At 40.2% G+C, this 15252-nt stretch overlaps 1 protein-coding gene across 1 annotated transcript in view; it reads right to left on the bottom strand.

The window, feature by feature from the left end:
* The window catches only part of SMCO2 (single-pass membrane protein with coiled-coil domains 2), a 34621-nt gene extending 29717 nt beyond the window's left edge, over window positions 1–4904 (bottom strand). The window contains exons 1-2 of the mRNA XM_087855417.1: window positions 4889–4904; window positions 1482–1620 (exon numbers count right to left, since the gene is read on the bottom strand). Of these exons, the coding sequence (XP_087711543.1) occupies window positions 1482–1620; window positions 4889–4904 (155 nt within the window). The remainder of the gene's footprint in view (window positions 1–1481; window positions 1621–4888) is intronic.
* Window positions 4905–15252: the final 10348 nt, after the last annotated feature.

Raw genomic sequence — 15252 nt, 5'->3', positions numbered from 1 at the left:
TACTCCATTTTGGGGCCATACGCTAATTTGCGAATCAATTCTTTATTAATGCATATGTAGACTATTCCCAGTTAATTGCAACTACAAACAATGCTGTACTGCCTATCCCTACACATCTATGTGTCAATGTTTATGTGCACAAGTGTATCTGTTGAAAACACTAAAAATAGATTGCTGGGTCAATAGATACATATACTTGGGGCGCCTGGGTGGCACAGCGGTTAAGCGGCTGCCTTCGGCTCAGGGCGTGATCCCGGCGTTATGGGATCGAGCCCCACATCAGGCTCCTCCGCTATGAGCCTGCTTCTTCCTCTCCCACTCCCCCTGCTTGTGTTCCCTCTCTCGCTGGCTGTCTCTATCTCTGTCAAATAAATAAATAAAATCTTTAAAAAAAATAGGTACATATAGTGAAATTTTCATAGATGTTACCAAGTTATGCCTTAAGAAGTTGAACCCATTTACACTTCCAGCAAAAACGATGAGCGAGCCTGTTTTCCACTCCTTTTCTGCAATCATGTATTATTAAAGTTTTTAATCTTTCCAAGTCCATGTGCTGAAACTGGTATCTCATTTTAGTTTTAATCTTTTTTTATTAGTGAGGTTCAGCATCTTTGCCTTTGTGTATAAAACTCATTTGTATTTCCTTTCCTATGGTAAGTGTGTTAATATCCTTTGCCCATTTCCTGTTGGACTACTGTTATTTTCTGGAGTGCATATGTGTGTGTATATATGTACACACATGCTCACACACCCACGTATACTTCTGAGTGAATCGGTCAGTTTGTGATGGAGGCCTATGGCAGTAGTGTCCAGTCTATGCGTGTTGAACCCGGAGGTGGGGCTCACTTCACACGCCTACCCTGCACAGAAAGAGGTTTTGGAATCTATAAATATTTCTATGGACTGAATAAATATTGCTTACATAAATAAATACTGCTCTAAGTTTCCAAATGTATATACAACTGTTATTAATAAATTACAAATGCATTTAAAAACATCTTTCATGTCATAATAGCTTTTTTGACATATGAGGATTCTGGAAAATCTTTAATAAATTTCTTCCTATTTAAAAAGGTTGTTAACCATTGGTTTATATTAGAACACATTTTTATCATGTACTAACAAAAGCATGTATATATTTACATAACACTCTGTGCCTTGTGTACCCTACAAAGTATTGTAAATGGTTTATATATTTTGCAGGAGAAGATAATAAAGGCACAAAACAATCAAAGTATTTTTGCAAATTGAGATTAGAGCCTTGACCATTTCTGTTCAGCTGATGTCCACCTGGTTCATGACCGTAGGCCCCTTTAGTGTCTCACAAAAAAAAATTCACGAGGTCAAAATTAGAAGAATCGTAGAGCAGACTGTCAACCCCACCCCTGCACTCGGTAATCTCGTTATTTGCATCCTGCTGTCTGGAGGAAGTGTCCGGACACACCACGGAAACTGTCCCTGGGAGCCCAGGCTGCACTTACTTCTGCATTGCACCTTCAGCCACATCCGTATTGTGGAGAAAGCCATTGTTCTTCTCAGCCAACTGTTGTTCCTTTCCAACTGTCGTCATCTGCAGAGATGTCCTGTCACTTAGCTTCATGAGCGCCATTGCTTCCGCACTGCAGGGACAATGATGCCAACAAGAGGGCTTTCACCGCGGCACTGGCAACTGCATCCCCCACGCTGATACACTGAGAGCAGGCGTGTTAGCCCCTCTCCTTCCCAAACTGGCCTTTAGTTGTAAGGGACCTCAAAGTAAGCTCTTAGGTTTCTCTGTTCAAATATATACAGGAAAGCCTTAGGTGTGGCTGTTCCTTAGGATTTCTCTGGTGAACATGAGGGTTGTCTGGGCCTGCAAATGTGTATTTTGAATCTTTGGGAATATTAGAGAGCAATATAAAAGAGTCAGGCTAGGGAGATGGGAAAACTTCACTTTTATAATCTCTTTTTGATCATATATATATATGTAATTGTGAAAAATAGAAAAGGAGAAAGAAGGAAATAGAAATCATTGGTACTCTGGGGGCGCCTGGGTGGCACAGCGGTTAAGCATCTGCCTTTGGCTCAGGGCGTCATCCCGGTGTTATGGGATCGAGCCCCACATCAGGCTCTTCTGCTATGAGCCTGCTTCTTCCTCTCCCACTCCCCCTGCTTGTGTTCCCTCTCTCGCTGGCTGTCTCTATCTCTGTCAAATAAATAAATAAAATCTTTAAAAAAAAAAAGCTTACTCGAAATGCATTTAAAAAAAAAAAAAGAAATCATTGGTACTCTGAAGATAAGCAGAGATACCACAGAGATATCCAGACAAAATTAATATTGTGTTGTATTTATTTCCTGCTTCTAAATTTGATATTTTTCATATTCTTTTCCTATTGTTGACAATTAGATTGTTTCTAAGTTTTTACTAATATAAATAATATAGTAATGAATATCCTTGCTTAGTAACTTTCAGTGCATCTCTATTATTTACTTAGGATACTTCTTTAGAAGTAAAACTACTGGGTCAAAGTGTATATGCATTTTTATTTTATTTTATTTTATTTATTATTTTTTTTTTAGAGAGGGAGAGAGCGTGGGAGAAGAGAGAGGGGTAGAAGGAGAGGGAGAGAGAGAATCCCAAGCAGTCTCCACACACAACATGGAGACCAATTCAGGGCTTGATCTCATGATGCTGAATTATGACCTGAGATCTGGCTAATGCAAGTGAGGAACTGAAATTAATTTAACCTAAATAAATTTAATTCAAATAGCCATATGTGACTGGTGGCTACCATACTGAACAACTCAGAATTTTCTAGACCAGGAATCAGCAAACTATACCCTGAAGGCCAAAGCCATTCTGCCACTTGTTTCTTAAATAACATTTTATCGGAACACAACCACACCCATTTCTTTACGTATTGTTTGACTGTGTCTGCGCTGCAATGGCAGACTTAAATGGTTGCAAGAGAGGTAAATGTGGCATGCAAAGCCTGATATTTACGATCTTGCTCCTTACAGAAAAAGTTTGCCAACCCCTGTTCTAGACCCTCACCTTCTTCTGTGATGGTGGGTGTTTGCTACAATGAATCAACTGGATGCAGTGAACAAGAGTTTGAGTTTTGGAGAGTCAGTCTGAGTTCATATCACAGCATCAACCCTTGGCTGCCGGCGTAATCTTAATGGTCTAGGTCTTACTTTTCTCATCTGTAGAATTGGGCTAACATTACTATCACTGGTGCTACTAGAGTTGTGAGGAGTAAATCAAATAATTCTTATTGTGCTTAACACAGTGTCGGATAGATACAAACACTTGGCAATGTTATCTATTAAAATAAAAACAGTAGAGATGGGAGCTATTAGTAAGGTTTCTTTAGCTTCAAATATACTACTACTATTACTACTACTACTACTACTGCTACTACTATTACTACTGCTGCTACTACTACTATTACTACTACTGCTACTACTGTTACTACTGCTGTTGCTACTACTATTACTACTGCTGCTACTACTACTATTACTACTACTGCTACTACTGTTACTACTGCTGTTGCTACTACTATTACTACTGCTGCTACTACTACTATTACTACTACTGCTACTACTGTTACTACTGCTGTTGCTACTACTATTACTACTGCTGCTACTACTACTATTACTACTACCACTACTATTATTACTACTACTGCTACTACTACTAATGCTTACACATGTGCAGCACCTTTAGTTTATAAAGAACTTTTACTAAGTTGTTTCATTTGATTCTCACGTCCACCCTGAATGGTCAGGCAACCCTGGCAGATCTTATTACCTCCATTTTTTAGATGCAGAAACTGAGACTCAGACATGGTCCATGATTTGCCCAAAGTTTTATTGCTAGAAATGGTAGAATCAGGGTTTTAAAACTTGCAAGTTTTGGCTACAAGTATGGCAATTATCCTACTATTATACATACATTTGATGCCCAATATGTTTTAATAGGTTACTTAATAGCCGTCTCACCTCAAAAACAAGCTAATTTTTGAAGCTAACTTTTTTTTTAAGTAATCTTTCCACCCAATGTGGGGCTTGAATTCAAGATGTCGAGATCAAGAGTCACAGGCACTACTCACCACGCCAGTCAGGTGCGCCTAAAGCTAGCTCTTGACTAGTTCCGTAGTTTTGGTTCTTGCTACTCAGTGTATGGTCTGCAGACCGGCAGCATGAGCACCATCTGGGAGCTTGCTATAGACACCCGGAGTCTCGGGTCCTACCCCAGACTCACTGAATCAGCATCTGCATTTTCACAAGATCCCAGGTGATTCATATATGCATTAAAGTTTGGAAGTATTCACACTCTAGACTTTTGAAACTCGAATCTGTCTTCTCCTCTCTACACCCTATCTCTTCAAGCCTGTATGTTTACACCATCGGCCTCTAGGATTGTTTGGTACAAGTGGAATGAATCCCTCCTCCTTTCCACAAACTCATCAAAATCTTTAAAATGACAAATTTGGTGGGATGCCTGGGTGGCTCAGTTTGTTAAGCATCTGACTCTTGGTTTCTGCACAGGTCATGATCTCAGGGTGCTGAGATCCAGCCCCATGGTGGGCTGCGTGCTCAGTGCAGTCTGCTTGGGATTCTCTCTCTCCCTCTGCGCCTCTGCCTCTCCCCTCACTCCATGATCAATCTCTTTCTCTAAAATAAATAAATCTTTAAAAAATAAATAAAATTACAAATTTGGACAAGCATTACTCAAAAGGAACAGATCAACTATTTTAAAAAAATAGCTGATGAAATCTGTAACTTACATTTCTTGGGGGATTTTCTCCAGGCCTGGCTGGCCTCTCAGATCACCCTCTTCAGTACCTGCTAGCCAGACAATTTGGGGTCCCAGAAATTTTAAAGCATGGTTCCAATAATCAAGGATTTGATGTCACCATAGCCTCCTGGCCAAGTTATGGTGAGATGGTACAGCTGTGAAATGTATATATGCCTGGTGATATCCTTGTTCTTTCTGATTTGGCAATCACAAATAACCTCTCAATTCAGTGGGGGTAGACTAGCAATAGTTAAGTTTCCCTGGAAAGTTCTGGTGATGCCAGATCCACCTTTCCCCAGCGCCAAAGGCAAAAATGAGGCCATTTATGAGTGGTACACACCTAGGCAGGTGAGTTTGCAGTTGGACTTGCCCTCTCTGACATTCCACGTGGAATGTGGCACATGCAACCCTTCAACCCCCTCTCACAAGGTTCTAGGGATGCAGCGCTCTCCTGCTTTCGTTTAACTTACATCTCCAGCTTGTCTCCCAGCTTCCTTGTGTCTCCTGCCAACTCTTTGGAAACTAAATCCAGCCTTCTGTCCTTCTGTCTACTGACACAATGCTCTGGGATGTCCTTCCACCTTCAGCTGCTTCTCCCATGCCCACTCCTTTCACCTCCTTGTCTGAACAAGGCGTCCACGACCTTCTGCATGACTTCTCCCATTCCCCCCACCACCACCACCACTTAGCAGGAATGAAGAAGCAGTTGATCTGGCAAACCAGGGCTACTCCTACTTCATGGTTCCGTCGTCTACTCGTCTTTGAAATCCATACTTCCTCTTACCATTCTCCACCACCCTCTTCCACTTCTTCCAAGACTTCAGTACCAAGTTCACATTTTCCTTGGTACTTCATCTTCTCCTCTCATTCTTGGGGAGCTCGGCACCCATGGGAAGGGGCTAACATTCTGACTTCAGGGGTCCTAAGTTAAAAGCTTTCCTCTACAACTACCAACATTATTTGGCAGCACAGTGATGAAATCAGAACAACTTTTATAAGCATGAACTTTCGAATGAGGTCAGTGTTTCAAACCAGGCTTTGCCATTTATTAGCTATTTGGTTTTTGCAAAATACAATTTTTTTTTTTTGTCTGAAAAGCATGTTTGAGAATACCTGCCTATGTGGTTTGTCGATTAAGATAATAATATGAGGAGGAAGTTTAGGGTATTGCTGGATGATTGCTTGTGCTCTGGCTGGAATGAAGGCTCTATAAAGACAGCGATGACTGTGTGCTTTGTTGACTGCTGTACCCCGGCACTAGGTGAGTGGCTGGTACTAGGCGCTCAAAAATATTTTGTCAAAGAAATGAAATGAATACATATATGGTAGCCATGTTTTCTATGTCAATATTTTAGGTCTTGTCATCACCCTGAATATTTCCTCAGCTAAAAGCTCAAGGTCAGATATCTCACCTTTCTTCTTCTGGGCTTTCTATGCTCTCTACCTAATTAGAAACTCAGAAAAATTGTGACCTCCCATAGTACCTTCTAAGCCAATCTTCAGTTTGGGGTTCCTGTCTCATATCATGACTGTACTCATACCTTTGGTTGTCTCAAATAAACCTATGCTTCTTTAAGAAAAATCACGGACACCTAGGTGGCTCAGTTGGTTAAGCATCTGCTTTCGGCTCAGGTCATGATCCCAGGGTCCTGGGGTCTGAGCCCTGCATCAGGCTTTCTGCTCTGGGGGAGTGTGTTTTTCACTCTGCTCCTCTCCCCCTCACCCCACTTGTGCTCTCTCTCAAATAAATAAATAAAATCTTAAAAAAAAAACAGAGACATAAAAGAAAAAAAAGAAAAATCACAAGATTCTTATGAGTGGCTCCACCACAATTTAATAACAACAACAATAATCGCTAACACTTACTGAATACTTACTAATGTGCCAGACACTCTTCTAAGTGTTTTACATATATTACCTAATCCAATTCTTACTACCTTTCAGAAAGGGAAGGATGTGGGATTCAAACCCAAACCTGGTTAGTTTGGATCCAAGGACCACTGTAAATGACTGTTTTCACATTGGGTTCTCACTGTTACTCAGCACAATTTTACACATCTCTTGCTCCCAGATATATGTGACCAACAGCTGTCTTCTGTCTTCCTTGGTTCCTTTCCCTCTATGCCCCACTCCCAAAATGAAGCCAGCTCCCTCTGTGAGCGGTGACCAAGCCTCCCACGTTACTGCCCTGATGGAGGCCCCCTGATGGGAATGCTCTCCACTGCCAAGCAGCTGCTTTGTGTAGCCTCTTCTGCATTCAGCACATCCGTAGGTCTTCCTCTTCCTCTCCCAGGCCCTTCGAGCTCAGATAAAGTACTCTCCACTCTTCTTCCTCAGGCTCTCTTGATTCAGACCCTTGGGGTCTTATTCCACTTCTGGCATTCCCCTAAGGAGCTCGCAATTTCTTTGAGGAAACAGACATATATCTTGAAGCTCTGCCTCTGCAGTATTGCTTTGCCTGTGTGAAAACCTTGTCTTGCTTCCCCTCTTGTAGGAAAAAAGTCCTTCACTCTGTGTATTTGAATTACCATCTGAGCTCTCTCCTTTCAACAAAAATTTCTTAAATGTTGATGACTATAGTTGCCATTTCTCTTGTTCATTACATATTCTTATCCTAAATGTTTTCAATATGGCTTCTTGATTCTAAGGTTTTCTTGTGTGTGGGTTTTTTGGGGTGGTTTTTTTTTTTTTTTTTTTTTTTGGTATTTTTAGAGCCTTTAATAATCTATTTCTTTGGTGGAGTGGATGCTTTTTTTTTTTTTTAAAGATTTTATTTATTTATTTGAGAGAGAGAGTGATTGAGATAGAGAAGGAGTGGGGGGGGCAAAGGGACAGGGAGACACAGACTCCCTGGTGAGCAGGGGGCCCGCTCACCGGGCTCCATCCCAGGACCCTGGGGTCATGACCTGAGCCGAAGGCAGACGCTTAACCGACTGAGCCACCCAGGTGCCCTGGATGCTTATTTTTGCATTTACTTTAATAATCCAATTTCTTTGGTGGAGTGGAAATAGTGCACTTTGTTTCTCACACTTACTTGATCCCACAAGTTTTTCCATGCTCAAAGCACTGTGTTGCATGGACTACACTTCGGGAAACCCTTTTTAAAGATTATAGGTAATGTAAGTGAAGTTCCAGGCACACAGGAAGATCTTGTAAGCAGTAGCAACCACAGTCATAGGGCATCCCCATTGTTGCATCTTGGATATCACAACTGGACAGCTTTCTCGAACTATTTCTAGTCCAATGTCATAATCTCTAAATGCTCAGAAAACCTTCTCCCAAAGCCTGAAGTTACGTCTAACTGCCCAGCATCTGTTCCATCCCAGGGAGAGGTTCTGGTTCTGATCCTTATATAACCTCCCTGCCCATCACCAGGCCACCTCTGGCTCAGCTAGGCTTGAGATGCAGCACTTATATCAAGAAGGACATTAGAGGGGCGCCTGGGTGGCTCAGTTGGTTAAGCATCTGATTTCAGCTCAGGTCATGATCTCAGGGTCCTGGAATCAAGCCCCACAATGAGCCCCAAGTCAGGCTCTGTGCTCAGTGGGGAGTCTGCTTGTCCCTCTCTTCTTTTGCCCCCTCCCTGCTCATACTGTAGCTCTCAAATAAAAAAGTAAATAAAATATTTTTAAAAGTTCAGGGCATTAGATCCCTGTGAAAACCCTACACTGTGAATGTATTGGCAAAAGGCCTCATTGAGAACCAGAGATTTCAGAAATTAAACCTAGAAAGGAGTAAATACATGTTTACTAATCAGAACCTTTAAAGAGTACCTTTGCATGGAGGGTTTTGTAATATTTTAATTCACTTTCTAACATTCTTATGAAACCAGTAGTTAGATCAAATAATCTGCTTTGAATGTGCCTCTTTTTAAACTTTGCCAGGACGGAGAGATACCTGTAAGTTACTTAATACCTCTGAGCTTCCCTTTTCTCATGAACGAAATAGGGAAATGTCTCCCTCACAGGCTTATTGTGAATAGGAAGTGGGATAACTGTGTATAAAGCATTTGGTCCAGTCCCTGGGACACAGCAGGCACTGAAAAGGAGAAGTGACAGCTTGGAGGAATAAAATATATGAAACCTCAGGTGGTGAAGGTCTTGACCGCCAAGATAAGAAGAGCATTATTCATCCTATGTCTGGGAAGCCCCTGGCTTCCAGCCCTTTAATAAAATGATCCTGTTTTTAGGAAAGAAAAAGTCGAAAGAAAGAGAGAAAGAAAGGAAAACTACCATGCCCTATGGTATTCAGGAAAGGTCTTAGAAGCCAAAACTCTCTTTTTTGGACCCTAAACAAGAGTGATGTCAGGTTTGGAGCTATAGGAAGCGGTAGAGAACACATATAATGAGAAAGATTAGGTAAAGTAGTGCCTACAGCTTCCCAGATATTTAGGAATAAAACATCAGGGTGAAGTTCTCCTGTATGGTGGTATCAGCATCCTCATCTCTGCTATCAAATATTTATCAGATGTTATTGAATCTAGGGCACTGTGCTAAATAAGGCGGGGGAAGAAAGGATATCCAAGACTGTCTACCTTCAGCTTAGAAAAAGATAAAAATAGTAACAGTTAGTATATGTGGAATGGCAAGAGCTGAATGGCATTTATAGGATTGCTGTAGCATTGCAGAGCAAAGGGATTACCGGAAGGGGGCCTACCTAGGGGTAACGTGGCTTTTCTAATACTTTTAAGGAGTTTCCAAAAATAAGTGTGACTGAATCAAATGTTGTTCAGGTAAACGAAGAATAGGGAAGAAAGTTTTCTGGGGAATGGGACCTGTCTTAAATACATCAGCATGCCAACATAAGCAGTTTGAGCTTAAACAGAATTTGATGAGGAGATAGTTTTCCTGACAAATTTAATTGTATTTTATTCGGATGTAATTTAATTGATGTTTTAAATCAATTAAATAGGAAAGAAGGCAATGATGAGAGACACATGTATGTCAATACATATTTATAGCCATATTGATATTTTTTCTTTTCATAGAGAAATAATTTGCAGGATGGTCATCCAAAGGTTGAAAGTGGCTGTTTGGGAGTAACGGGACTTTTTGTGATTTTTGGTCCAGCACAGATTTCAGAGAGGAGGGAAGAAAGGAAGGAAGGCAGAGAAGCCTGCTGGCAATGGAGAATTAGCAAAGATTCCTGTGAGAGGACATGCCATGACCTGAGTCACGCTATAGGAACACAGCAATTTCAGGCAGCGTTTTAGAAAGGAATAGATGGTTTCTAAGCAAGCTGTTAGAAAACGAAGCAGTGGTTTCTGGGCGCTGGCGTGGGTTTTCCGAGACAAGCCCTGTTGAGACTCATTTCATTTCCTTTTGCATGACAGATGCAATTCATCTTTTCTGCACACAAAATCTTCTCTCAAACATTTAACAATTCAATTGACACAGGATGAGAAAAATGGAATCATTTTGGAAGCCCAAGAAAGTAAGCCATAAGAAGGAAATTTAATTTCTCAGCTAATGGGGAAAAAAAACCACTACCATAGAATGCAGGTTTCTCTTAGTCATCCTTTACCTGAAACATCAGCCATCTTTCCTTCTCCGAGAGGAGATAACATGAAAGTAAACTTTTCAGGTTTAAACAGGATTTCTAGTTAGAGTTTTCATTTATTATATCATAAGCAGATTTTGGCTTTACCTGTAATCTTAGGGAATTTCTACGGAAATCAGGAAGACATTTGGAAAAAAAGGTTGTGCAATGCAAGTGGAATGGATGTGTCTAGCGCTGGTATGCCTTTAACTGCAAAGATGAAAGCCCATATAGTGCCTGAAATCCTCAGTCATTTCAAGCTATGATTTTGGGGGCGCCTGGCTGGCCCAGTTGGTTAAGCATCTGCCTTTGGCTCAGGTCATGATCCCAGGGTCCTGGGATTGAGCCCCACATCGGACTCCCTGCTCACTGGGAGTCTGCTTCTCCCTCTCCCTCTGCCTGCCACTCTGACTACGTGTGCTCGCTCTCTCTGTCAAATAAGTAAATACAATCTTAAAAAAAAAAAAAAAAAGCTATGATTTCAGGGCTCCTGGGTGGCTCAGTCGGTTAGCTGTCTGACTCTTGATTTCGGCTCAGGTAATAATGATCTCAGGGTCGTGAGATTGAGCCCGAGGGCAGGCTCCATGCTCAGCGTGGAGTCTGCTTGAGATTCTCCCTCTCCCTCTGTCCCACCCCTCCTCTCTCTCTCTTTCAAATAAATAAATAAATAAATAAATAAATCTTTAGAAAAAAGAAAGAAGCAATGATTTCAAGACCTGGATCTTGAGAGCTGCTCAAAATACTCTTAGGAGGAGCACCTGTGTGGCTTAGTTGGTTAAGCATCTGACTCGATCTCAGCTCAGTCTTGATCTCAGGGTCCCTAGTTCAAGCCCTGTGTTGAGTTCTACACTGGCGGAGCCTACTTAAAAAAAAAAAGAAAAAAGAGGAAGCATATTCTTAGGAGGCTTACTTCTGAGGCTCTACTCTCCAGTTGACAAGACAATGGTTCTGATATTTTGAAAGCTCACAAAACACTCTTGGAACTCAGAGAGTGCTTAATCTGTGGTCATGACTGGCTACATAATTTATGGGGCCCAGTGCAAAGTGAAAAAATGGGACCCCTTTTAAAAAAATTATTAAGAATTTCAAAACAGTAACAGCAGAGCATGAAATCAAGGGTAGGGCTCATATGAGTACACAGATCTCAGGCCTTTGAAGCTGGTTTGTAATCAGACCAGCACTGATTTTAGATCTCATACACCTTGGAATTTTAATTAAAAGTTTTTGGGGAAGGAATTCTTCTGATGGGGGAAAAAAGAAAACAAAAAACAAAAGTAAAGCAACGGACACCTTTATTTTATATTTTAAAGGATATTGTGAAAAATCACACAATAAGAAAAGTTTATCATTATAAGAATGCCTGGGTGTCTCAGTTAGGTGCCAACTCTTGGTTTCGGCTCAGGTCGATCTCAGGGTCATGAGATTGAGCCTGGCATCTGGCTCTGTGCTTGGCATGGAGTCTGACTGAGATTCTCTCTCTCCCTCTGCCCCTCATCCTGTTCTCTCTCTCTCTCAAATAAATAAATAAATCTTTTAAAAAAGAATTAAAACACTATAAAAATACATAGACTAAAAAATGAGAAAACTTGCCTTATAATCCTTCTTCTCCTCAGAGACATCAATATTTTGATGTGTATTCTTCCCAGATAGTCATGTACTCATTTTTTATACATTACCTTACATATTCAGATGCTTTTTTTTTTTTAAGTAGGTTCCCTGCCCAGTGCAGAGCCCAACACAGGGCTTGAATTCATGATCCTGAGATCAAGAGTCAGACACTTAACTGACCGAGCTACCCAAGCACCCCCCATGTTCAAGTTCTTTTTATATAATATTACTGTGCTTATACTGTATATTATGTCCCACACATGCTTTCCTTTTTCAATATGTCTCAGAGCCTTCTGAGTCAGTCTTGTACAGCTTCCTCATTCTTTTTAATCATTGTGTAATATTTCATACCATCAATTTCCATGGAGTATTTTAACCATCCATTCTTCCTGTTCTTGAATATTTAATATGTTTTCAAGAGAACATTAAGAAAATTTATATGCCAACAAATTGGACAACCTAGGAGAAATGGATAAATTTCTAGAAACACATAACCTTCCAGAACTGAATTAGGAAGAAATAGAACATTTGAACACACCTATTATTAGCAAAGAAATGGAATCTATAATCAGAAAACACCGAGCAAACAAAAGTCTAGGACCAGATGGTTTCACAGGTGAATTCTACCAAACATTTAATGAAGAGTTAATAGTGATTCTTCTCAAACTATTCCCAAACATAGAAGAGGAAGGAAAGCTTCCAAATCCATTCTATGAGACCACATTACCCTGAAAGCAAAACCAGATAAAGACACAACAAAATAGAGAAGTATAGGCCAATTTCTCTCATGAACATAGATGCACAGATTCTCAACAAAATATTAGCAAACTGGATTCAACAATATGTTTTAAAAAATCACTCACCACAATCAATTGGGATTTATTCCCAGGATTCAAGAGTGGTTCATTATTTGCAAATCAATCAATGTGATACAGCGTATCACAAGAGAAAGAATAAAAGCTATAGGATCATTTCAATAGATGCAGAAAAAACACTTGAAAAAGTACAATATCCATTCATGATAAAAACTCCGACAAAGTAGGTTTAGAGGGAACATACCTCAACATAATAAAGGCCCCTGAAAACTCCACAGCTAAGATCATACTCAACGGTGAAAAACTGAGATATTTTCCTCTAAGATAAGGAACAAGAAAAAAGGGTCTATTCTCACCACTTTTACTCAATATGGTATTGGAAGTCTAGCCACAACAATCAGACCAGAAGAAGGAATTAAAGGCATCCAGATCAATAAGAAGAAGTAAGACGTTCACTATTTATAGATGATGTGACATTATGTAGAGAGAACTCTAAGATTCTACCAAAAAACTACTAGAACTGATAAATAAGTTCAGTAAAGTCACAGGATACAAAATGAAGATATAGCGATCTGTTGTGTTTCTTTATACTAATGATGAAGTAGCAGAAAGAGAAATTAAGGAAATAGCCCCACTAACAATGGCACCAAAAAGAATGAAATACCTAGGAATAAACTTAATCAAGGATGTGGAAGACCCATACTCTGAAAACTATAAAACATTGATGAATGAAATTGAAGATGACACAAACAAATGGAAAGAGATTCTGTGCTCATGGATTGGGAGAACAAATATTGTTAGGATGTCCATACAATCCAAAGCAATCTACACATTTAATGCAATTCCTATTAAAATATTGACAACATTTTTCACAGAACTAGGACAAGTAATACTAAAATTTCTATGGAACCACAAAAGACCCCAAATAGCCAAAGCAATCTTGAGAAAGAACAAAGTTGGGTTGTTGCTCTTGCTATGAACAACACTACAATGAATGTCCCTGTATGTGCCTCTTTTTGTACATACAAGACTATTTTTCTTGGATACATATCTGTAAGTGGATATACTGGGTTGAAAGGAACTAAGAGGCCAAAAACGTACCGCATAGCGCACAGGTTTTAATGATAAAGTCAGTCTTAAAAAAAAAAAAAGATATGAAGCTTGGTGAAAGTATAAATTGTGTTAACTTTTGAAAAACAATTTAGGACTATATCCTAAAGGACCTAAGAATGCATCAAATGTTTTGACCCAGTAACTGTCCACCTAGGAGTAACCAGAGATCTATGCAAAGATCTTTCTATGCAAAGATGCTTATAGCTGTTCTATTTGTGATTTTAACAAATGTTCTGATATTCAGGAAATTAGCACCTATGTGACAACATGGATTCTTAAAATATTGAAAATCTTTTGTTATGCGGATAAATAGCGCTTATCTGAAGCCCTGCAAGTACTGTCTGCTTTCTAGACCCTGCTCTACAGCTCCCTGCTGTGTAAACACTAAACTAAAGTTCCTGCCTGGCACAGTCTGGGGCCTCCAGAACCCAGCTGTTGCCTGACTGGCCTGTTGTTCTGATTAGTTGGTCCATGCCTGCTGGTTTTTAAATGTTTTCTATGTGTTTTGAATATAACCCCTGGAAATCATGTGAAAACTCAAAAGTAAGTCTTGATTAAGAGAATTAGGAAATGAGAAGGCCATGCAGCTTGGCGGCCTGGAGAATATTGATAATGAGGGAGTCTATACATATGTGTGGGCACAGAGCCATAAGATAAATCTCTGCCCCTTCCACTCAGGTTTGCTGTGAACCTAAAAATTGCTCTACAATATAAAGTTTATTTAAAAAAAAATGATGGTCTGAAGATATGTGATATCATAGAAATTATGTAGAATGTATTTCCAAGTGGCGGAAAAAGGCAATATGCAGACATTATACCCAATATAATCCCGTTGGAAACATATTTATTCATACTGATTCATAGAGAAAGGCTAAGAGAAAACAACAGAAGTGTCAACAATGATTGTGTTTGCATGACAGGATCACACTTGATTTTCATCATTTGCTTCATTGCTTATCTGCATTTTTCAATATTTTTTCGCAATGGGCCCGACAACTTTCGTAATTAGAAAACAAAAGTGTTATTTGAAAAGTAAACTAGCTAGGCAAAGGCAATCTTTCTTCTTGATTCATGCAACATTTGCCGTACTTGCTTGAATACAGGTCCCCGGGGAGCGAGCCAAAGAGTAAGCCAAGAAGGCTGGACGGAAGCTCAGCAAAAACATCTGTAGTGAAGGAGGCTGGGGGCGGAAGGAAGGCGAGGCCAAGAAACCAGCCCGCATCCAGTCTCCTCTCGTTCTTTCTACCTCCTTTTGTTCAGAGGGTTCATTTTGGTGAGGCCACAGGCATTTCTGAAATTCTGCAAGGTGGGGAGCTGCCAGGGGCAGCCTTGCTGTTCTTTTCACGTGTGAGCATATGTGACTGGTTTTCAGGGAGGACCTACAAGGGAATGTTT

Source organism: Ursus americanus, chromosome 25 (genome assembly GCF_024610735.1).
Source record: "Ursus americanus isolate L20-20 chromosome 25, mUrsAme1.1.p, whole genome shotgun sequence".
In the NCBI taxonomy this organism is placed as follows: domain Eukaryota; kingdom Metazoa; phylum Chordata; class Mammalia; order Carnivora; family Ursidae; genus Ursus; species Ursus americanus.
Note: the sequence above shows the minus strand (reverse complement) of the source record. Positions and strands in the feature narration are given on the sequence as shown.